Raw genomic sequence first — 24,625 nt, 5'->3', positions numbered from 1 at the left:
TTAATTAAATAGAAAGACACAGTACACAAATGCATTATAAAGTAGTTGATCGGTACTAATGAGCCGGAACATCGTATTCTTGAAGAAGTATAATCAGTAATGCTTCTCTGTAAATAATTATTCACACAAACGTACAAAGCCAGCAGGAATCACTACGTACTCTCGTCAAACGACGCGGATAGTCCTCCTTGCATGCCCGTACATAACAGCATCCCGTATGCCCGTACGTAACAGCCTCCCGTAACTCGGCAATGGCGTTTTTGGTACTAGACAAAGCCCCAGAATAATTATTATTGAATAAACTAGCCATATCGGCCATGGGTCGGACGTTGCAACATGTCCATAAAGGAAAGATACCAAAGAAAGAATCACAGATGCGTAAAACGCAGTGAGCCCACTAAGAAACACCCTCAGTGTGTTTTCTCTACGAAAACTCCTTTCACTGTAAGATGAGGCAATGATTAGAAGGAAACAAAGCACTGCTGTCGCTGAAAGGACGAAGGAGATTGAGCTCGTCGAGGAAAAAATAGTATATCGGAGAAGTTCTGCGTCTCGCTTGTTAGTTTCGTTTAATTGGACATCCAGTTTCGTTAACGAGGAGAAAGCAACGGCGACAAAGACACCCGTTGCAACCGGGCATGCCTGACTGGAAATGTCAATCATCCACTTTCTCCCTTCTTCGACAAGCACCTCATGTGATTTGGTGAAGACCTCCGTTGGCGTTTCGCCCGCCTTATTGCGAAGAAAAGGGTAACTTTCTGGCATGGATTTTTGTACATCCTGCATTGATTAAAAGGGAGCTAAAATATTATGATTGCTGGGATACGTATACAACAAAAATCTCTTTTCAAACATAAATTAAGGAAAATCAAACAATCAAGCCTAGCTAGGATGGAATATATTTGACCCTGTACGTGCCTCAAACCATTTGATTTCCGATATCATTTGGAGCTCTGGTCCATCAACTGGCCAAGGATTAGAATTCGCTACCTTCGCAGCCAAATGCAATGCAGTGTTCCCATCGTTGTCCACTTCCCAAAACACACTGTCATGAATAATATTCGTCTTCTTCTTGTCGAGTAAGAGCTCATAAACTTGACGTTGCTTATGCTCCACAGACAATAACACTATATTCTTCATATTAGAATCCGCGTCATACACAGACTCAGGAAAGATTTCGAGGATCTTCTCAACCATTTCAGTAATACCGTTCTTTGTTGCAATCAGTATGGGTGTCTGTTGTGAAAAACGATGACAATGAATTGAAAAATAACACCGAATGAGAAAACGATCACACACGCAATCACACACGACACAAGATGTACGTGGTTCGGCAAATTGCCTACGTCCACGGGAGCTGCAGAGGATTTTTATTATTGAGGAATCACACTACAAGATGGGTCACAACACTGTTCATCCACAGTGTTTTCGTAGCTGCTCTATTGCAGACAAAAGAGGCAAAAATCATATATATAGTTCAAACGGCGGAATCCCTAAAACGCATGTTCGCTCGAGCGGCGTGTCGAGCGCGCGTCGAGCGAACTTCCCTTCCGCATCCCGCTCGAGCCCACTGTCGAGCTGACGTCGAGCGTTCGACTCTGCCTGATTTCGCTCGAGCGGCCAATGCCTCCGCTCGAGCGAACTCCTCCCGCTCGAGCCCACTGTCGAGCTGACGTCGAGCGTTCGACTCTGCCTGACTTCGCTCGAGCGGCCAATGACTCCGCTCGAGCGGTGTGAACCAGACTCCACATTACTCAACAATTCTCCCACTTGGAGACTGGTACACTCGCTGTATCACCGTCTTCCTCAAACATGATATCCTCCACCTCTGCAACTCACTGCTCCTGTCTTCATTTTAGAAGACCAACTGAAGTTGCGCACAACTTCAGTTTCTCAAGCGTAACACCCTTTGTCAACATATCAGCAGGGTTCTTGCTTCCACATATCTTTTCAAGTAACAACTGTCCGTCATCTAACAATGACCGTATGAAGTGATACCTGATCTGAATGTGTTTGGTCCTGGAATGGAATGCTGGATTCTTGGCAAGGAATATGGCACTCTGACTATCACTGTGGAGAGTGCCTTTCTGATTCTTCTTACCCAATTCTTCCAAGAAGCCTTGTAGCCATACCATCTCCTTTGCAGCCTCTGACACTGCAATATACTCAGCTTCTGTTGTAGACAAAGAAACTGTTTTCTGTAAATTAGAACCCCATGACACTGCAGTACCACCAAGTGTATAAACAAAGCCCGTGGTACTCTTTCTACTGTCAATATCTCCAGCTAAATCAGCATCAACATAGCCCTGCACCTCCAAGCTCTCTCCAGAGAAACATAAACAGGTTTCTGAGGAACCCTTTAGGTACCTCAAAATCCACTTCACTGCTTCCCAATGTTGCTTTCCTGGGTTACTCATGTATCTACTCACAACTCCCACTGCATGGGCAATATCCGGTCTTGTACAAACCATAGCATACATAAGTGAACCAATGGCTGAGGCATAAGGAACCTTACTCATGTAATCTCGTTCCTCCTCTGACTCTGGTGACTGATTCTTGCTGAGTCTGAAGTGACTTCCCAAGGGTGTGCCAACTGGTTTGGCCTTGTCCATGTTGAACCTGCTGAGTACCTTTTTCACATACTCAGCCTGTGAGAGTCTCAACGTACCTCTGACTCTGTCTCTGACAATTCTCATGCCAAGGATTTGCTTTGCAGCTCCCAAATCCTTCATTGCAAAGTGCTCTGACATCTGCTTCTTCAGATTATTGATCTCATCAATACTAGCCCCTGCAATAAGCATGTCATCCACATACAATAGCAAAATAATATAAGAATTGTCAAAATGCCTGACATAACAACAGTGATCTGCCTGACATCTAATGTACCCTGCACTGTGCATAAAGTTGTCAAATTTCTTGTACCACTGTCTAGGAGCTTGTTTCAGGCCATACAAGCTCTTCTTCAGTCTGCAAACTGAACCTTCCTTTCCCTGTACCACAAACCCCTCAGGCTGGTGCATGTAGATGTCTTCTTCAAGGTCTCCATGAAGAAAAGCTGTCTTCACATCTAACTGCTCAAGAAATAGATCTTCAGTGGCAACCATAGCCAGTACCATCCTGATAGTTGTGATCTTTACCACAGGAGAAAAGATCTCAGAGTAGTCAATACCCTGCTTTTGCTGAAAGCCTTTTACAACAAGTCTAGCCTTGTACCTCTTACTGCCATCATGCTCAGTTTTCACCCGGTACACCCACTTGTTGTGTAATGCCTTCTTCCCTGATGGAAGTTCTGTCAACTCCCATGTCTGATTCCCTAGCAAGGAATCCATCTCGTCTTTCATGGCCAGCTCCCACTTGCTAGAATTCTCATCTTGCAAGGTTTCTTCATAACTCTGCAGTTCTCCACCATCTGTCAACAGAATGTAATTCAAAGTAGGTGAGAAACGCTGTGGGGGACGTATAGTCCTAACTGACCTGCGAATTGCAACTGTAGGAGTAGACGGTTCTGAAACTGCCTGCGGAATAATAGGAATGGGTGTACTGGACCCACTCTCCCCGTCACTCTCATCTCTACACTGCACTGTGACCTCTGGTAGGTCATCCAATCCTACAAACTCGGACTCCTGAGGAGCTACTGCAGGAACTGTACTCGACTTATCCTTGTACATCATTTTCTCATTGAAAATCACATTCCTGCTTCTTATGATTTTCCGACCCTGATCATCCCAGAAACGATAGCCAAATGCCTCGTCTCCATAGCCAATGAAATAGCATTTCTTTGACTTAGCCTCAAGCTTACTGCGAGCATCAGAATCAACAAGCACATAAGAAAGACAACCAAAGGTTTTAAGGTGAGAAAACTTAACCTCTTTCCCGCTCCAAACCTCCTCAGGCAATCCACAATCCAGTGGAACTGATGGCCCTCTATTTATCAAATAAACGGCAGTGCTGGCTGCATCTGCCCAGAAAGTGGGTGGTAGTCCAGCGTGCAACCTCATGCTTCTAGCACGCTCATTAATAGTCCTGTTCATACGCTCAGCAACTCCATTTTGCTGTGGTGTCCCAGGAATGGTCTTCTCCATTCTGATACCCTGAGCTGCACAGTACTCCTTGAACCCGCCATCAACATACTCACCACCATTGTCAGACCTCAAACACTTCAGTTTCAAGCCTGTCTCTGTCTCAACCATGGCTTTCCAAATTTTGAAAACATTAAATACTTCAGATTTATGTTTCAAAAAATAAATCCATACCTTTCTACTATGGTCATCAATGAACGTAACATAGTAGCGAGAACCTCCAAGAGATGCAACTGGAGAAGGACCCCACACATCTGTGTGCACAAGATCAAGTCTTCCTGTCTTTGGCGTCCTGCCACTTTTCAAGAAGCTGACCTTCTTTTGCTTCCCCATAACACAACTCTCACACATACCGAGATCAACTGTCTTCAGTTCTGGTAGCTTGCCTCTAGACAGAAGTTCCGTCATGCCCTTCTGACTCATATGGCCAAGCCTACAATGCCACAAATCTGCTGTGCTCTCTGCAACGGTAGTAGCAATAGTGTCAATTAAACCAGTAGTCATATAAAGTGTACCAGTTTTCTTACCCCGAGCTAGTACCAATGCCCCTTTTGTGACCTTCCAGGTGCTATCTGAGAACACCACTGAATGACCACACTCATCAAGCTGCCCAACAGAAATGAGGTTCTTCTTCAACTCAGGAATGTGCCTGACCTTTTGCAAGGTCCATTTGTTCTTGCCAGGGAGTGCAATGTCAATGTCTCCCATCCCCACTACGTTCAAAGCCTCACCATCAGCCAAATATACCTTCCCAAAATCACCTGCAACATAATTCCTCATTAGTTCCCGGTGGGAAGATGTATGGAAGGAAGCCCCTGAATCCAGTATCCAGTCATCAACTGGACTATGAACTGCAAGCAATAGTGCATCCTGTACTTCTTCAGTTACCACATTAGCACTATCATTCTCCGTCTTCTTGGGGTTTTTGCAGTTTTTCTTTATGTGGCCAGCTTTGCCACAATTCCAGCAAGTTGCCTGCTGACCAGGCCTCGACTTGCTCTTGCCCCTATACTTTGATTTTGATCTTCCTCTGTTTGAATTCCTGTCATGTGATCTCCCTCGAGATTCAACATTCAGGGCTGAACTCAAACCCGAGGTCTCGCCTGAATCTTTCCTGCGCACCTCCTCAGCCAAAATCAAATCACGAATATCATCATACTTCAGTTTATTTTTACCAGCAGAATTACTAACAGCCATTCTCATGGCTTCCCAACTATTTGGCAATGAAGCCAATAGTATCAGTGCACGTATCTCATCATCAAATTCAATTTCAACAGACGACAATTGATTTGTGATAGTATTAAAATCATTCAGATGTTGTGCAACAGACGTACTATCTGCCATTTTCAAATTGAATAACTTTTTCATCAGATGTACCTTGTTATTCGCTGACGGCTTTTCATACATACCTGACAAAGCCGCCATGAGATCCGCCGTCGTCTTCTCCTTGATGACGTTGTGTGCAACGGATCTCGACAGGGTCAATCGAATAACCCCCAGAACCTGTCGATCCAACAGATTCCAACTAGCATCATCCATCTTTTCCGGTTGCTGCCCCAATAGTGGAAGATGGAGTTTCTTCCCATAGAGGTAGTCCTCTATCTGCATCCTCCAGTATCCAAAATCCGTGCCATCAAACTTCTCGATCCCCGATACCTTCAATTCATCTCCAGCCATCGTTTCTCCTCAGACCCGAACCTTGGCTCTTGATACCAATTGTTGTGAAAAACGATGACAATGAATTGAAAAATAACACCGAATGAGAAAACGATCACACACGCAATCACACACGACACAAGATGTACGTGGTTCGGCAAATTGCCTACGTCCACGGGAGCTGCAGAGGATTTTTATTATTGAGGAATCACACTACAAGATGGGTCACAACACTGTTCATCCACAGTGTTTTCGTAGCTGCTCTATTGCAGACAAAAGAGGCAAAAATCATATATATAGTTCAAACGGCGGAATCCCTAAAACGCATGTTCGCTCGAGCGGCGTGTCGAGCGCGCGTCGAGCGAACTTCCCTTCCGCATCCCGCTCGAGCCCACTGTCGAGCTGACGTCGAGCGTTCGACTCTGCCTGATTTCGCTCGAGCGGCCAATGCCTCCGCTCGAGCGAACTCCTCCCGCTCGAGCCCACTGTCGAGCTGACGTCGAGCGTTCGACTCTGCCTGACTTCGCTCGAGCGGCCAATGACTCCGCTCGAGCGGTGTGAACCAGACTCCACATTACTCAACAGTGTCTCCCTTGCCATTGAAACTAAACAACAGAGTCATAATTATTATATACACAGAAAGCTGGATAAATGCATATACCCGTACATAGGCGATGTGCATACTGCGCATGCATGGGCTAGATTTATTTTAACTGTGATGACATTAGCACAGCCAATAGAATAAGGGTCGACTCATACGAACCCTCGTTCTATTGAAATTTCACAAGCCTAAATTCAAGTAGACTAAATGATAAACACTGGTAAATGTAATATTAGAGTAGTTTTGTAAGTATATGTCCTAGGCAATGTAATATCAGATCTTTTAGGGTATAATGTTTCTATTTTAGTTGTACTTAATCTTTGTAATATTGTACATAATTCTGATTAGAATCCGGAATTCCATGTGCAATAACATGAAGTCTTGTTCGTTAACTATATATATGCATGTAATAAACGTCATGTCATATATATGTAGCCAATAATAAGTACATACATCATGTGATTCTTTTTTTCTGCATGATTAATTAGTAGATAGGAAAAGCATTTTACATCGTCATTCAACAAAATTCCTTTGGGACGTCCCTTAGTAGTTTAAACTTCTATGTGTTAATGGAAAAGAATTAAGTAAGAAGGGTAAGGACATACCCAATCCACTAGTACTCCCATCGGTTGGGCTTTTTTGCTTTTGATCCCCCACCATTTCAAGCCCAATGATCATGTTGGAGTCCGTTTCTCCATCTAAATCTAAAATTTCTAGTTCTTTCATGACTTTACAAGCGGCCAATTTGCGCTTCTGTTTATCATCTCTTAGATATCCGGCAGCGCAGGGAAAACCTTATGAACATAACACAAAATCTTACAAATTAATGACAAATGAATGCACATTGTAGATAGGTATATTGTACAGTACACCCATGTATGGTTTTTTATACATTAAGAGATTTAAATGAATTAAATTAAATTATTGGTATATGGATGGAAGAAAACAATTACTGGCTTGTGTCCAATGTCCGTATAGGAAGGATTAAAGAGTGTGAGCCAGCAGCTTCGTTAGCAATTAAATTCCATACTCCAGTACATAATTCACTTGATAAATATAATTGGGAGACAAGATTGTAATGTCTTACAGCGGCGGGTAGACACTAATGAAAAGAGTCTTTAGGGGCTTAATAACAGCTTGAACGACTTGATGGATATGCTGCTTCATTGGGTGGTAAAGCAGAATAATATTCCTAATTGGTATGCTGTTAAGGAAAAATTAGTGAGATTAAAGGTTAGGAAACAAAAGCCAGTGGTAGTTGAATACCAGGAGGACAAAGAAGATTTGGCAGCTACGGATTCAACCGAGGAGACACAAAAATCGTTAGTGCATGCAGAAAAGGGGACAAAGGATGAAGATAAAGTCGTTGAAGAAGGCGTAGAAAAGGCAGCAGCGATGGAGGAGAGTGTGGCAGTGTCCAGGGAAGTTACTCCCGAAGAAATCCCTCATTCATATGTTCCTAGAAATCCAACTCTGAAATTAATTCCTAACATCTTAGAAGAACAAGTATCGCGACGGATTGCTGAAGAAAAAATTATTTAATGGGAAGCCAACATTGTCCAGTTCCATCTCAAAACTGGCAATTATAAATCTAGCGGTGATGTTCATCAAGATGGCGAGTACCTTCGAGTTCTTCATATAAGGAGAGTTGTTGCCGGATCTAATCAGGTTTCCCATTATGGGTTGTGGAATTTTGATCCGGGTATTCGCACTTGCTCTTTTTCCCAAATTCAAGTTCATCCGCTGTCTCACTCTGATTACTATGTTGACTCTAAGGCCTTTGTATCAAGTAGTAGCCTCAGATCGAGCCGCTACGGCCAGATCCTTCGCCCCGATAAATTCGGGTTCATCTCCACTGGATTGTGGTTCCTACTGAAGTGCCATTTAAAACCTCTAGTCCTCAGAGACTCGGGCACCGCAGGGGTGGGTCGATTCTAGTGTCACACTTGATTCTGCCCCTTTCGGCACCATCTTGCTTGGCATCAATGTTGGCACCAGCAGTGCCCACACAGGTGTGTTGGATGAGAATCGGAAGCTTCGGGGTTCTTATAGTAGCCTGATATAGATTTGGAAAGATGGCAACCGCGATGAGCACCTTGCCTTCAGGGACATCCACCCATGCAAGTGTTGTTTTCATTTCCGGTTCCTTTGAGATTCAAGGGCATCGCAGGAGGTAAAGAATGAAGGAACGTTAAGGGCACTGTTCCACTCGTCGTGGTCCTTACAGGGTAAGGGCCGCAACTGCTGTTGGTGGAGGCTCTCATTCTCTCTGATCCACAGAAGCTTGGTGGCCCCATCTCTGAACTCACGCACTACAACTCCATCTTCATTGACCCTGCAGCGCCACCTCCCACTGCCACCAACAATGGTTTAACACCCAACCCTCTTTCTGTTGATTATACCGCTAGCCAAGCTATGCATGGTTGACAGGTTGTACGAATTTTGAGCTCAACTTGTTCGATAAAATGCATAAGCGAATTTTTTGTGCTGGGATAGGAGGAACACAGGAGGGACCTATTAAAATTGGGGTTTTGTTAATCTTAAGGGAAATGCCCAAATTGAAGGAAGAATGCGTGGGTAGGGATTTTTTGCTGCAAGGGTCGCTCTCAATGATGAAGACACAAATATCCTCAAAACAACCTGATTCAAGCAAAATGGGAAGCTGGGTTATTTTTGTGGCTGGAAGTCAGTTGGAAGGGGTTTATCCTTTTAGCGGAGGAGCACATTCATCAAAGATTTGCTACCCACACCGCAAGAGGTTAAGGAGCTTGGCCAATTTTCATACCGTGTAGGCCCTGGTAATTTCTACGTAGCTCACATCAGCCTTGTCCCTGCTCTCAATGTCGTGGGTGAGCATAAATTTTTTGACAAGTTGCATGATCCAGTTAGAATTGCCATGGTTGGAAAATACACTTGCCTTTCAGGTTCTTACCTCTCTGTTTTAAAGGCTCTTTTGCGTGCTTTGTCACTTGCCATTGGAAGCTTATTGTAGAATGAGAGGCTTTTTACCACATGGGCAACATTCACAAGCAGCAAAACTTAGCTTCTCCCTCCTTTGCCAAGCTTTGGAGATGTGCGGAATACGTCCCTTCTATCTCTATCATTTCCCTCATCCAGCATACACATGGACAACTAGATGCTCGCACGCTGTACCAATTCCCATAGATGTGACAGAGTGCCCTGTGACACCAGCTCCACAAATTATTTGCATGTCACTCAGTCTCTCCCTATAATCTGTCTTCTGCAACATAGAAATCTCTTCTTCTCTCTCACACACTCTCTCTCTCTCTTTTGCCCTAACCTATGCTCCAGAGAACTATTAGGAAATAAGTGTAGGAGTAACCACACTCACTCTAAATTATAATGAGACAGGCAATGAAAAAAATACAGAAACACAAGAATCAAGAACACACACACGACACTCAAATTTTACATGGTTTGGAAACTTGCCTACTTCCATGGAGCTGTAGGAATTAAAACACACACAATGAGTTACAAGAGCTTCACTCTACTCACACAATCTCAACTCTCTCTCTCTCTCTCTCTAGGGCTTTTCTTATTTACTCTAGCTCTCTCTAACGCCTCTTGCCTCTCAATCTGATTACATTCTGATGCGTATAATCCTTTTAAAACATTACACATATATAGGCAGGTCTGAGAAACCCTAAAGCAAAAGAATCTAGGTTCTTCACTCTACCTGAGTATCGAGCGAACACTAGGGTTTTCCTTCGCTCGAGCCCACTGTCGCATGAACCTTGAGTGAACAATTTATCTGACCTTTGCTTGAGCCAACTGTTGAGAGCACCTCAAGCGAATAATCTATTTGAGTTTCGTTCAAACTAAGGTCAAGCAACAGTCGATCAAACAATCTGCCTGGTGCGTTTTCAACTATGAAGAAGAAACCCTAACTCTCTAAATTTCAACACCCACCCTCTTGGACCCATGAATTCACATCGAATAGCAAGAAGCCGAAGCACTGATAACCAAGCTTAGAGATTTATCACTGCTCGAGCCTTCAATTCCAAAGTTCCAGACTCATGCTCAAAATGTGCAAGGACAGCAGGAGACCTAGTGTGGAGTTTAGAGCACTAACAACCAAGACTTTCACTACTCAAGGTAGATGACCTCTCTTATTGAGCTTGAAATGGGTGAGATGGTCATAACGCTAGCATTCCTTTCAGTTTATGTTACCTTTTTTTTAAGGTTGAGAAGGGTAGAGTGATGATCCTATTTTTTTGGGTTTTTCTAATCACTTTCTCATTGTTTCTTGTCCTCCACGATGCTCCTAATAAATTGTTCTTCTATTTGGATAAGCTCATTTCTTGGGCCTTGTTCGTTGCCTGTGCAGTAACTTGAGAGTAGTAGAATATGGATATATATTTCTCGATTACATGGATGATGGTAAACTGTTTTTTCTCTTCATTATGTTTTTCGGTCTTTTTCTATATCTCAGGCAAGGATCATGGATTTTTGGGTTCTTACCTCAGTTTGTTGTTAATCGATTTTACCAAAGCATGTACACAATTTTGGATGATTGACCCACGTGTAAAATTTTGATAATTTGGGTTGATATGCTTCTTGAGTTATGCTTTTCATTTTCAAATAAAAGGATGATATATTTTTAACAAATGGTTGATGTTTTTAAGCAAGAGGAGTACGTGGGTGTGTGCCAAGTCGAGATGGGGCATTATCTAGGTAGAGTTCCTCTAGTCACTCGGGAGCATGTAAGAACAGAGTGACATCCCTTGGGTTGTCTTTGGAAAAACAATGGGCTGAGACAGTAATGCTCTCTAATCCAAATCGTTGCCTCTCGACTGGCAGAATCTATACAACGTTGTGGCCAAGTATGAACGATGTTGTGGTCAAGTACAGACACGAAACCAAACATTGCTCATAACAAAGTCACGAGTATGGTTGTTACCTGTGGTGTGGTGAAATGAGCCAAAGTGCATGAAAGACCATTTTAGAAGTGGTCATGGTGCACACATTTAATCTTTCTTCTAGTACTTATGCATGTAGTATTATTCATACCCTTTTATATTTTCGCTGTGAGGTTCTATGCTAGTATGCTATGCATATGAGCACATAAACAAGTTATCACATATTTATGGGGTGTGAACCGTGCATTGCAAGTCCCCATTCTACAACTCCCGTCAAAACACAAGTGCGGACTAAGGGCGTCATAATTTAGAGGTCAAACTCTGTCACCTCGGCCTTACCTGTCTCCCCACCACCTCCTTCCCGTCACCATGACTTTCTTTTTGTTTTGTTGTCTATAATTTCTCGCTTAACGTATTAGATCAACCTATTGTTGACCATTTTTATGCTGATTGATCATGTGATATGCTTCCTTATTTGTAGTGCATGTGTTTGGTGCTTTAATAAATGAACTTGCAAATTAAATTTTTGGTAGATAGTATGTTTACCTCGGTGTTCCTGACGTGGAGAACTCCGTATTTGAGGATTCTCTAAATCCTCCGTCTCCCCTCCTTTCTCTTTTGATCCTATGGTGTATTTAAGAAGAGATAGTTCAACCACTAGCACATACCATATATATAAATATATAGCAAGAATGAAAAAGCACTGCTTCGTCAGACCAACTTCACAAGTAAACAATAATCAAGGTGGTTGCGGCCATATGGATAGACCCCTAACTTATGAATTGATTAATTTAAAAACCAGCAGATCGGAGATGCATAAAGGAGGCCTAGATTTGAACATATATATGGTTTCTTAGTGAAATAAAAGATTTCCAAAAGGTATATCTAAAATTTAGAAATTAATCAAGATAGAAACCTTATCTAATTCTATGTAGTATGTATGATTGTCGAATCAGGAAAGAATAATATATATATATATATATATATATATTCACACACACATATAGAATCACAGGACATTTTATTTTTCTATCTCAAAATCTGAGTAATATATATGATGTTTTAGGGTATAATGTTTCTATTTTAGTTGTACTTATTCATTTTAATATTCTACATAATTCTGATTAGATTCCGGAATTCCATATGCAATAACATTAAGTCATGTTCGTTAACTATATGCATGTAATAAACGTCACGTCATATATATATATAGCCAATAATGAGTATATACATTATGTTATCCCTTCTTTCTGCATAATTAATTAGCAGATTAGAAAAACGTTTTACATCGTCATTCAACAAAATTCCTTGTGACATCCCATAGTAGTTTTATGTGTTAATGAAAAAAGAATTAAGCAAGAAGGATAAGGAAATACCCAATCCACTAGTACTTCTGGTTGGGCTTTTCTGCTTTTGATCCCCCACCATCTCAGGCCTAATGATCATGTTGGGTCCATCTTGATCTAAAAGTTTTAAAAGTTCGTTCATGACTTTACAAGCGGCCAATTTGCGCTCCTGCTCCTGTTTATGATCTCTTGGATATCCGGCGACGCGGGGAAAACCTTATGAACATAACACACAAAATCTTACAAACTAATGACAAATGAATGCACATGGTATACAGGTATATTGTACAGTACACCCGTGTATAGTTTTTTTACACATTATGAGATTTAAATGAATTAAATTAAATTATTGTTATATTGATGGAAGAAAACAATTACTGGCTAATCTCCATTAATGTCTGTATAGGAAGAATTAAAGAGTGTGTGCCTGCAGCTTCGTTAGCAATTAAATTCCGTACTCCAGTACATAATTCACTTGATAAATATAATTGAGAGACAAGATTGTAACGTCATGCTTGGGTGTATATAAGTAATTCATTGTAGTACCTAAGAAAAAAAAGTTTCTCCAAAATTCTACATTACAAGGACATATGCGATATTTAAAGATTAATTAATGACGATAAGCTTTATCGATCCTTTATTGATTCACTTACTTAGTTATTTATTTATCTTTATAAATCGAGAGAGCACTGGTAAATTAGACAAGTTAACCAAGATACAATTTAAAGAAGAGGAAAGCAACTGTGGGGATCTAAGAATTCAATTTGGAGGTGGTGGTGGGGACAAACTTATTATTTTTTCAGGTGTAGAACCACGCAAGCTATCTACACTAAACCCAACAAACATTGAAAAGTACTACTAACTATAATGTGAGAAGAAAAAATATTGAGAAGTAGTCAACTAGTTGTGTGAGGGCCTAAGTTTGTCTTGTGTTTGTGTTTGTTTAGTGGGGTTGGAGTCCAAATTGTGGTAAGTGGGTTCTTTATTTTGTATGTTGTGGCTTAAGTTTTTTGCTGGGAGGGCCCAGCCTGTGTGTATGAAATCCAATCCCTGACCAAACAACATCGTTTTGGCCTAAGGTAAGTAAAAACCCTAAAACTTCAACTCTTTCCCATAGAAACTCCTTGTTTCCCAGGCTTCCCATTGCACCTTTACCAATGGTACAATTTTGGATTATAGACTTTGTTCCTTCCATTCTGCAATTCATATCGTCTTTCTTCATAAGTCAGATTTGGTTGCGATGGAACTCATTTTGGACTAATTATGCAAGGTTGTTGGTTCTCAAAACTTTTCGTCAATGAGGAAATGTGAAACACATTGTGGATCCCTTCCTATTACCTTGGTAACTCCACTTTGTATGCTATTGAGCCTACCTTCTCCAATATCTAATAGAATCTAATGTACCTTGGTCTTAGCTTGAACCTTTTTACCCCTTTCTTAGGTGATACTTTAAGCTACACCTAATCACCTTTTTCAAAGGACAACTCTCTCCATCTTACATTGGCGTAACTTTTTTTGTTTACTTTGAGTATTTTCCATTCTTTTCAATATGAGTTTGGTTTGCTCTCACATTTTCTATACTATCTCAAGCCCAATTATCCTAGCCTCTCGAATATCTTGCCAACAAGCAGGCGATCTACACTTCGTTTCGTATAGGGCCTCATATGGGTCATTTGAATAGTCGCCTAGTAACTATTGTTGTAGGCAAACTCAATGAGTGAGATGTCGCTTTCCCATGAGCCTTTAATGTCCAACACGCATGCCCTTAGCATGTCCTCTAGTGTCTGAATTGTCCTCTTTGATTGTTCGTTGGTCTATGGATCAACCCGTCCATGATGACGACACATGGTAAGACTCAACTTTTGGAAACCACCACATCATTGATTCGCATCATTCAATCTCATCTTCTCAAATTCATTGCATAAAGATAAACAATAAATATAATGAAGAAGATATATTAGTTTCATGTAGAAAAGGGTTAGGCATGCAAAAGCTAATCTTACAACAGACTCACAAACATTTATTACCTATTCCCAATGATTGTAGGAGCTAACCTACCTGAACAATATTTCCATTATTACGGTAGCATTGGTGCTACTCCTTCCGTTGCACCCTTTGAAGTCACTTGCTTTCTTGGAGACTTTGACTAGATGCAAGGGTAAATACTTATTAATCACAAAAGTAAGATTTTGATTTTTTTCCAATGCCTTTTTAAACTAGGGAACTGTCGGTCATATTTTTGACATTCTCTGACTCTAGAAATCCTTGAACAACAGTCCTTTATTCTGGTCCATCCATTTGCCCCCTGGCCTTGCAAGATGGCAGAGATTGAGGGAAATAAGGCGTGGAAGTCCTCTGCACTTTGCCTTCGGTCAAATCCATAGTCTGTCTCCTAATGAGGGTCTCCCACATGGTGCTAAAGCATACCTTTGAGATTAGATGATATGGCCTTCAGATTTGTAAACTTTTTTCTGTCAGCTCACCCTAGAGGTGACGTCTCTTATGGAGTATGGGTCTCTACATATGAAACCTACTACGCCAAAGCACCTCTATGTTATGTTGGGGAACTCTCACATCTGTAGTGGTTTTGTCCTTACCATTGCTCACTTTTGTACTACGTGGCATCATTTTTTTAGAGCTACTAGCCTCTTTAGATCCCATCCTTGTACGGTGGCATAGTGTTTGCCCACCTGGCACATGGTGAAAAGTCCTTTTTCACCAAATATTGGATCGTATCAGTCAGGCTTTCTACAATGTTTTGCTCGCCTTACTCTAGGTGTGGCTGCACGTTGCTCGCGCAGTTGCCTCCTCTTCGCCAACACTTTGCTCACAGCAGAGGATCTCTAATTCAGTGTGATTTATAAATTTATTGTAGAATTAGTAGAATCATGATGTGGTCATGTGTGATTGGTAGATGTAAAACCTAGTTTAATACAACATCATGCTAATTCCCATGTTCCTTCCAATGTCGTTTGGTTTTGAAAGCTGTCATCCTAGATTTTATTTCTATGAGGAAATGTGCCTCACCACTCTAGAAAAACAATAAAAAATACCTCTTTGAATCTTTATAAAGACACTGATAGTCTCAATATTTAAAGAAACATTATCTCCTTGAATCTTTTTAAAGAAACTGAAAGTCTCAATAGAAGCACAAACAAAAGGAGAATGAAAAAGTAGAAAGGGGGAAGAAGTTATATATTTCTAGGTCTCGTTCAAACTTCTTGGCAAAAAGAACTCCAAAATACATATATCTACCCATGTATATATTATATCTAGGTAAAAGACCTTTACATAAGTTTGATGGGATGTTTATAAAAATATTATTATTGATTCAAGGTAAAACACTTGTAAATAAGAGGCAAATAAACTGATTATTTGGTGCTAGAAGCCGCTTTCGTTCTTTCAGTTATAGTAGTATCCGTTGATTTTTTATGGTTTCAATGTTTTTTTTTATTTATTTAAATGATTAAGCTATAAAGTCGTTTAAAATGTGACACATTTAACCAATGTAACTAAAACTAATTTGATAAAATATATTGAGGACTTTGTGCATAACAAAAATTTAGAACCCTTACATTTAGCAAGGAGCCGTACTACGAGTTCATACATGGTAGGCTTGGTAGCACTTTCAAATGCGGAAGGGTCGCTCGCCAGCACATGGAGAGGGGAGAAGCCTTGCTTATTGACGAAGTGTACTAGTTCGGGATACAGTTTAATTATTTCTAATGCCAAATCTGCAAAAATAAACTCGCATTAGCATTTATGTCGTAGTCAATACCTATTCGTGATAAACATGGATCAATTCAAATTGTTTTATATTTACTTGAAATTTGGATTAGAATTCAAACATTTTCTTTCAAAAATAAATACACATTTTCACAATTTGGTGTCAGTTACACTTTTACTATAGACCCATTATATTTATAAAATGTGTTAAAAGTATCAGTATATTTTTATATAAACTGATGTGACAGACTCGGACATCAACAGTGTTTGGTGTATCAATATATAGACTTGCGAACAGATTTTCAGGATTCATGAGGGCATTAGCCTGGGGTGAGAAACGTTGAGTTGATCCACCTGTTTCCTAACTGCTGCATTCGAAATTCTAGATTTATGGAAACGTTACTATACGACATTTGATAATGATCAGGAATCTAATAGAATTATTTAGAATCAGAAATTTTCATCATTAATTTATTCATATAAATTATGTAGGAATTATTTCTTTTTACGAGAATTATGTAGGAATTAGTTATGAGTCTGAAAATGTTCTTATTTTTCTCTCTTCAAGTGCATAAGCATATTAGAAACAAAGAAATTGGAAAAATAGAAAATTACATTTAGCCGATGATAGGATGCGTTTTTCTTTCATTCCGAATTAACACATTGTTTCTTTTATTTTCTTTAAATTCTATATTGAACTGCATAAAGCCTACTCATTTCCATTTTTGTGTAATAAAATAGATACCATACAGAAATCTTATTTATTTTTTTGATATATTTGGATCCGGAGTGGGGGTTTTGAACTCCAGACCTCCATTTTAGAGGCTAGGGGTTATGCTTATCAAATCACAGGCTTTTGGCATATAGAAAGTTTTATTACATGGTCAAAATCAAACAAAAACAGAGCATATATAAAAATAATTATTATATCTAACTTTTCTTACATAAATTAACATAATAATATACAACAAAAATAAACACATATAGTATCAAAAAGTTGATATATTATGGGTGGTTGGAAATGCTTGGTCCCTCGCTCTCTCTCCTTCGCGAGAAAGTGTAGGGTGTTGGTGCCGCTGTCTTACGACAAACGGCGTGGTCTCACAGGTGTTGTGAGTTTTGTTTCTTAGTTTAAGCTGGATTTTGATTTCCTCTCTCTCATTCTCTGCTACGATGGCTGAAGAGGAGATTACCAAACGATGGGAACGTCTGAACCTATCAAATGAAGAAACGGATGTTATTAAAATACAAGCAGAAGAAGCACGCACCAAAGATGTTCGAAAAAATGCCTGTGTGGTTGGCCGAATCCTCTCAGAAAAAGGGGTAAACAATGAAGCGTTTAGAAACACAATGACCCAGGTCTGGAGGTTGGAAGGATGGGTACGCTTTAAAGATCTAAATGATCAGTGCTTCCTAATAGAATTTCAAAAAGTGCAAGACAAAGAAAAGGTGTTGAGTGGGAGACCATGGTGCTTCGACCGAAACCTATTGACTCTCCAAGAAATTGATGCCAAAACTTCAATCAATGCTACCCAGTTTCGGTTTGAACTGTTTTGGGTGCAATGCCATAACCTTCCACTAGCTGCCATGAATGAAGACATAGGTGAAAAGCTGGGCAACTGTATTGGACATGTAATAAGGGTTGACACAGATTCGGATGGCTCAGCTTGGGGCATATGTCTTCGGGTAAGAACAGCCATAGACCTTCACAAACCTCTCCTAAGAGGTAAATGGATGGAATTTGAGGGACTAAGGCATTAGATCTCATTTAAGTATGAACGGCTGCAAGCATTCTGTTTTCATTGTGGGGTATTATACCACAAAGGCAAAATATGCTCGAGATACAACCTTGAAGTCTACCCCGAGGAAATCCAATATCAATATGGATCATGGCTTCGAGCACAACCTATGAACTCATCTATATTTGATAGGAGGACGTATGGTGGCAATCAGGCAAGCGAGGAAGTGAAAAACCAGAAAACCTCGGCTAAGGAGGACAAAGGGGAAAGGGATAGATGGGGCTATAAGGAAAGGGAGCTGGCCAGTTCTATGGAAGAGAGGGGCTGTAAGCATAATAACTGTGAAGAAGTAGAAGCAGAGATAATAAAAACAGAAAAACCTGATGATGTGCTTGAGGTGGATGGGAAAAAAAGCATTTCAGCAGCTATGATAAATCCGAGTATAGGGGAGGACCATAAAAAGAGGCAACCCGAGGAAGAGTCAAAGAGCATGGGTACACAAGAAGAAGAAGACGGATTTCAAAACTTACCAAGTATTCAAGAGGCTCCACCTACTATGATGGAGTTGGATATTAGTAATGCTGCAAAGGACACCTGTACTAAGCAAGAGGACATTACACCTAACAGTCTTCAAACACCAACTAGTCAAGAAAGAGAAATAGGGGAGTCTGAACAAAATGGTAACAACACAGGTTTATCCGAACCCAACTACAACCTCTGTAATGTCAAGATTGAAAGGGACTCGGATAGGACAGGTGCAAGACTGGATGAGAATCATAAAGGGGGCAGATGGAAGAGGAAAGCAAGGGGAGAACCCACTCCTTTTAATTTACAGGATTTCACCAACATACAAATCCAAAGGGGCCCTAAAAAGAGAAGCCTAAGGGGAGACAAAGAGGTGACCCCTCAACAGAAAAAAGCAAAGAATGATACTCAAGATCCCGAATCCAAAAACCTAAAGGCAGTGGCTGGTTCCCAGCACTGCCCTCCCCAATGAGTCTTCTAGTGTGGAATTGTCGGGGGCTTGGGAACCCTCGATCAATTCGTATCCTTAGGAAATTAACTAAGGAGAAGTTTCCCATGCTAGTTTTCCTTGTGGAAACTAAGTGTAACAAAAGTAGGATGGAGGGCATTAGAAGATCTATAGGTTTTGATGCATGCTTTGACGTGGAGAGTGTGGGGCTGAGTGGTGGGATCGCTCTGCTGTGGAAGGAGGAGTGGCAGGTCAAAATAGTTAATTATACACGATGGCACATTAGTGCAAGGATCACTGGCAAGGACTCAGCAAGGCCTTGGTTATTCACGGGCTTCTATGGCCACCCTGACAAAAGGAAAAGAAATGGCAGCTGGGAACTCCTCAAGAGGTTAAAACCTGACCCAACTACCCCCTGGTTGTGTGCAGGAGACTTAAATGAGATCTTACACCAAAGGGAGAAAGCTGGTGGACCAAGTAGACCATATAAACAAATTGAAAAGTTCAGAAGGGTGATAGAACAGTGTGAAATCAGAGATATCCCAGGTGTAGGTCAAAGTTTTTCCTGGTCAAATAACAGAAGAGGGGAAGGGCACACAAAGGAAAAGCTCGATAGAGCAATGGCAAATAAACCATGGATGGACCTCTTTAATGAAGCGAGCTGTAATGTAATGGCTGCTGTGAAGTCGGATCACTCTCCAATCCACATCAGAATACCTATTCAGATCCAGAGAGATAGGAAAAAACAGAAAATTTTCAGATATGAAGCTGCATGGGAGGTTAGTGAAGACAGTGCTGCAGTCATAGAAGCTGAATGGAACAGGGTTTGGATGGGAAAAAATAAAGCTGAATCCATGAGGATGAAGCTAGAAGGATGCCAAATGGGACTCATGAAGTGGAAAAAAGTTAAAAACCAGCAGGAGAACCAGGATTTGAACCAGCTCTGGACAAAGATAAGCCAATTGCAAGACAAGGGCGATGGTAACCATGTAAATCAAATGCTGGCCCTGCAGAAACAAGCTGAGACAGTCCTTGAGGAAAATGATTTAAAGTGGAAACAACGTGCAAAACAACATTGGCTGAAGAATGGAGATAAAAATACACCATATTTCCACATGCAAGCCACTCACCGAAGGAAGATCAACACAATCAAATCCATCCTTGGACCACAAGGCAACAATGTCGTGGAAATAGAGGAGATTGGTTCAGCCTTCACAGGTTTCTTTTCAAACTTGTTCAATTCATCATTACCGACTAATATTGAGGCATGTTTATCTGTCATTCAACCAAAAATCACAGCTGAGATGGAGGTACAGCTTTGTAAACAGTTTACTGAAGAGGAGGTTAAAATGGCCCTTTTCCAAATGAACCCTCTCGGGTCACCAGGGTTGGATGGATTCCCTGCACAGTTCTATCAGAAAAACTGGGATCTAGTAAGGAAAGATGTGTGTGAGTTTGCCCTACAATGTTTGAATCACAGTGGCACTCTGAAGGAAGTAAATGACACGTATATAGCTCTCATCCCCAAGGTCAAATGTCCAAGAAGTGTATCTGAATATACGCCAATAAGCCTATGCAATGTGCTGTATAAAGTGGTCTCCAAGACTCTAGCTAACAGATTGAAACCAATACTACCTCAGCTGATCTCGCTAAATCAAAGTGCCTTCGTTCCTGGTCGACTCATATCAGATAATACATTAGTAGCCTATGAGGTCCTCCACTCAATGAGTACAAGAATCAAGAGCAAAAAGGGATTCATGGCCCTCAAACTAGACATGAGCAAGGCATACAATAGGGTGGAATGGTCTTTCGTGAAAGCTATAATGACCAAGCTCAGTTTCCCCTCCCAGTGGGTCCAACTGATACAAGAGTGCCTCAACTCAGTCTCCTACTCAATATTGGTGAATGGAGAGCCCCAACAGAATTTTAAACCCACTAGAGGTATTCGCGAAGGAGACCCAATATCCCCATACATTTTTATACTGTGTGCTGAAGCCCTATCAGCCTTACTACACCAAGCTGAAGAGAGAGGGGAAATTTCAAATGTCCCTATTGGGAGAGGCCCAACGAAAGTAAGTCACTTGTTTTTCGCAGATGACAGCCTTTTATTCTGCCAATCATCCTCGTTGGAACTCACCAAAATAATGACAATTCTGGACATTTATGGGCAGGCATCGGGACAAGTACTAAATAGAGATAAATCCTCAGTGTTTTTCAGCAAGAACACCAAGCAAGAGTTGCAAAACAGGGTACTAAGTCAGATTGGAATGAAGGCCACAGGCAATTTTGAAAAGTATCTTGGGTTGCCAGCCATGTTAGGTAGGACCAAAGTCAGAGCTTTCCACACCCTCATTGATAGAACTTGGTCTCGTATAGTAAACTGGAAAACCAACCAGCTCTCATCAGCAGGTAAAGAAATACTCATCAAGGCTGTGCTTCAAGCCATTCCCCTTTATTCAATGGGCATGTTCTTATTACCTGAATCCCTTACCACTAAACTAAACCAACTTCTTAGAAAGTTTTGGTGGGGATTTAATGAAGATTCATCAAAGATCCAATGGGTCCCATGGGATCAGCTCAGCTCAGCAAAAGAAAATGGAGGACTCAGTTTCAGGGATCTCAAGGTTTTCAACCTAGCAATGCTTGCCAAGCAATGCTGGAGGATTATACAAGAACCTGCCTCACTAGTGTCTAGAGTTTTAAAGCAGAAGTACTTCCCCATGGGTGATTTTTTGGAAGCTAAAACAGGAGCGGGGCCATCTTTTGTTTGGAGAAGTATCATGGCTGGAATGCAAACACTCAAACCTGGACTAATGTGGAGAGTGGGTGATGGCTGTAGTATTAACATATGGACAGCAAGTTGGGTCTCATCCCTCCCATACCACAGAGTGATTTCATCAAGGGAGGAGGACTGCTAGTGTGAAAATGTATCGGACTTAATATTGGCTGGACAGAGGAGGTGGAATGAAGAGATACCCAAGGAAATGTTCTCAGTTGAGGAGTGCAAGGCCATAACTTCCATACCGATCAGTACAAGGAGCAGGGAGGACAGATTGACGTGGAGTTTATCGAACAATGGGCTATATTTGGTAAGGAGTGGTTACCACTTCCACCAGCAGTTGGAAACTGAAGAAATGGGCGAGAATTCCCAGAAACAGGTGGAAAAGGATATGTGGAAACGCCTATGGTCAATGAAAATAGCTCCTGCAGTCAAGCACTTTGTGTGGAGGGCTTGTAAAGAAGCTCTTCCTACCTTAGCCAACCTGAAAAGAAGGAAAGTTGTTGAAGAGAGCATGTGCCCAATCTGCAAGCTGGAACCCGAAACATCTGGCCATGCACTATAAGGTTGTGAAGCAGCAAGAGACGTATGGAACCAGGGAAGTGTAAAAACCCAGAAAATGTCTTTCCAACATGATCTTATTCTCAAAATATGGTCAAAGCTGAACCAAAAACTGAAAACTTCTGAACTTGAGGAGTGTGTTGTCATAATGAGAGGCATTTGGTCCAGGAGAAATGAGAGTATGCATGGAAAGGGTTTCAAACATCCAAATACAATAGTACGGGGAGCCAAAGCTGAAATCATCAACTACAAAGAAGCAAACAGTTCAAAGAAGGAACACATGTTGCCTACTATTCAGGATACACGGTTATGGAGGAAACCAACTAGGGGAACGTACAAGGTCAATTGGGACGCTGCCCTCAACATAGAAGCAGGTACAATGGGGCTGGGAGTGCTGGTTAGAGACTATAAAGGCCATGTGATTGGTGCTCTGAGGGCACGAAGGCCTCTAGCGGGGAAAGCTCTAGAAGCAGAAGCCTACGGAACTGTCTTGGCACCACTTTCTGCAGGGAACTAGGACTCAAACAGCTTCATCTGGAAGGGGATTCACAGCTGGTGATCAACCTATTGAAAGGAGCAGAGAGAAACTGGAGCCTAGGGGGCCTCCTAGTTGAAGATGCAAAGTTGATTTTATCTAATTGTGGAAGCTGGAAAGTATCGCATGTCCATAGAGAAGGAAACCAAGCTTCTCATAAGCTAGCTAAGTCTGCCTTGTCTCTTGATTATGATGTATATGACATTGAAGAATGCCCTACGTGCATTCAATCCACTGTAATGTCTGAGCTGTTTTCAGCATAATCAATGATATTAATATCCCATTTCAAAAAATAAAAATAAAAAATAGTATCAAAAAGTTGAAAAGTTTGTCAACTAGAGATCAATGCCCCCTATTTTATATATATATATATATATATATGTATGTATGTATCTATTAATGGGCTCACTCTTACATATTAGAGAATGAATATTATTAATTCTGTCCCTTTATTAAAAAATGTTCTTAGGGTGAAGGTAATGTGAATTATATACTCTTATCCGAAGGAAATCCATATTGCCAACAAAGTGATCAGATTGAGGAGAAATGCAATACAACTCAACAAGATTATAACTAAATTGATAGTTCATGTTAGAAAATACCCACCAAAACGTTTTGTAGCAATAGCAACGTGAAGAATAGTTTCATCATCATCGCTCCGACAGGAAAGGTCATTGTAGTTAAGGTTGTTCTCCTGGTAGACTTCGTGAACGGAAATGAAGGCTTCTTTCTTAGCACAAAGTGCTGCCAAGAAAAGCGGAGTCTCTCCCTTACAATTACGAGCTTCCATAAATGATAAACCAAGTTGACGGCCAGTTTCAACTATGCTTCTGCATAGAGTCACACTCCCCATTGATGCAGCAACATGGAGAGGCGTATTCCCTCCTTTATTCTTAAATTTAGGTATCTCTTGGCCTTCTCCATGATGACGAGCAATTATTTTCATAAGTTGTTCCACGGTCTCTTTTCGATCACTGGAGACAGCTATGTGTAATGCTGTGTCCTCGTTGATTGTGAGCTTTGCCGCATGAACTTCTGGGTGCTTATTATAGATATCAATAACCCCATTCCACTGACCCTTCGTGGAATTCCTGAGCAAATCTTTCTTTATCGCCTGCATTTCTGTTTCAATAATGATACCATCCAAGTTGAAAGCCATTTTCTGATCTCTTCCTGCTTCGTAATATACTGTAGGTACAAGAAAGTTAGGCAAATATATGCATGGGTTGATGGCATGCAGCTGATGATAATGTCATTGGTAGCTTTATTTATACCACAACCGAATCGCGTGCTAGTACTGTCACATGCATGAAAGCAAATACTCGTCATGTGGGAAGATAATTTAAAAACCACACCTGAAACGAAAAGCTTATTCCACATTCTTTGCGTGCGTGGCTTAATTCTATTCTCACTTTTAAAATGGAAAATATCTTATTCATAAAACTAGTTTACAACCTTTTTTACGCCGAATCATTATGACTTGTAAAAAGAGCAAAAGAATTAAGTTGCATATGCTATTACTAAAAGGATGGAAGTGAAACAACAAAATCTAAGATGGTTAAAAAAATAAATATATCAATTTCAGCAATCATACAAAACAACAAAATCTAAGTGGTTTGGGTTAAATGCTCATGTCCATGGACATATATGATAAGATGGTCACGAAAAAAATTATGAACCAAAAGATAAAAATACTATATAAAATCTTTCAAACTTAAAAAGCTAGCTTACATTGTGAATGGAATTCAAC

At 40.8% G+C, this 24,625-nt stretch overlaps 1 protein-coding gene across 1 annotated transcript; it reads right to left on the bottom strand.

Moving 5' to 3' along the window:
* On the bottom strand, nt 1–24,138 carry LOC122274744. The gene is made up of 7 exons (XM_043083761.1): nt 23,482–24,138; nt 16,138–16,296; nt 12,593–12,778; nt 11,763–11,840; nt 6,942–7,130; nt 6,326–6,340; nt 1–1,238 (listed from the first exon to the last, which is right to left on the bottom strand). Exons 1-7 carry the CDS (start codon nt 24,032–24,034, stop codon nt 883–885), a joined length of 1,536 nt encoding a protein of 511 aa, XP_042939695.1. The 5' UTR covers nt 24,035–24,138; the 3' UTR covers nt 1–882.
* Between the last annotated feature and the right edge of the window lie 487 nt (nt 24,139–24,625).

The sequence above is a fragment of the Carya illinoinensis genome, chromosome 8, assembly GCF_018687715.1.
Source record: "Carya illinoinensis cultivar Pawnee chromosome 8, C.illinoinensisPawnee_v1, whole genome shotgun sequence".
NCBI lineage: Eukaryota > Viridiplantae > Streptophyta > Magnoliopsida > Fagales > Juglandaceae > Carya > Carya illinoinensis.
This window is presented reverse-complemented; position numbering and strand designations above follow the sequence as displayed.

Excerpts from the sequence above, each read along its gene's own strand:
- LOC122274744 (XM_043083761.1), bottom strand. The coding sequence starts at position 24,034 with ATGGCTTTCAACTTGGATGGTATCATTATTGAAACAGAAATGCAGGCG. Across the intron at positions 16,297-23,481 it reads TATTGCTACAAAACGTTTTG|ATTTGGCATTAGAAATAATT; the intron begins GTGGGTATTTTC and ends TTATTTTTGCAG. Across the intron at positions 12,779-16,137 it reads AGTACGGCTCCTTGCTAAAT|GTTTTCCCCGCGTCGCCGGA; the intron begins GTAAGGGTTCTA and ends TATGTTCATAAG.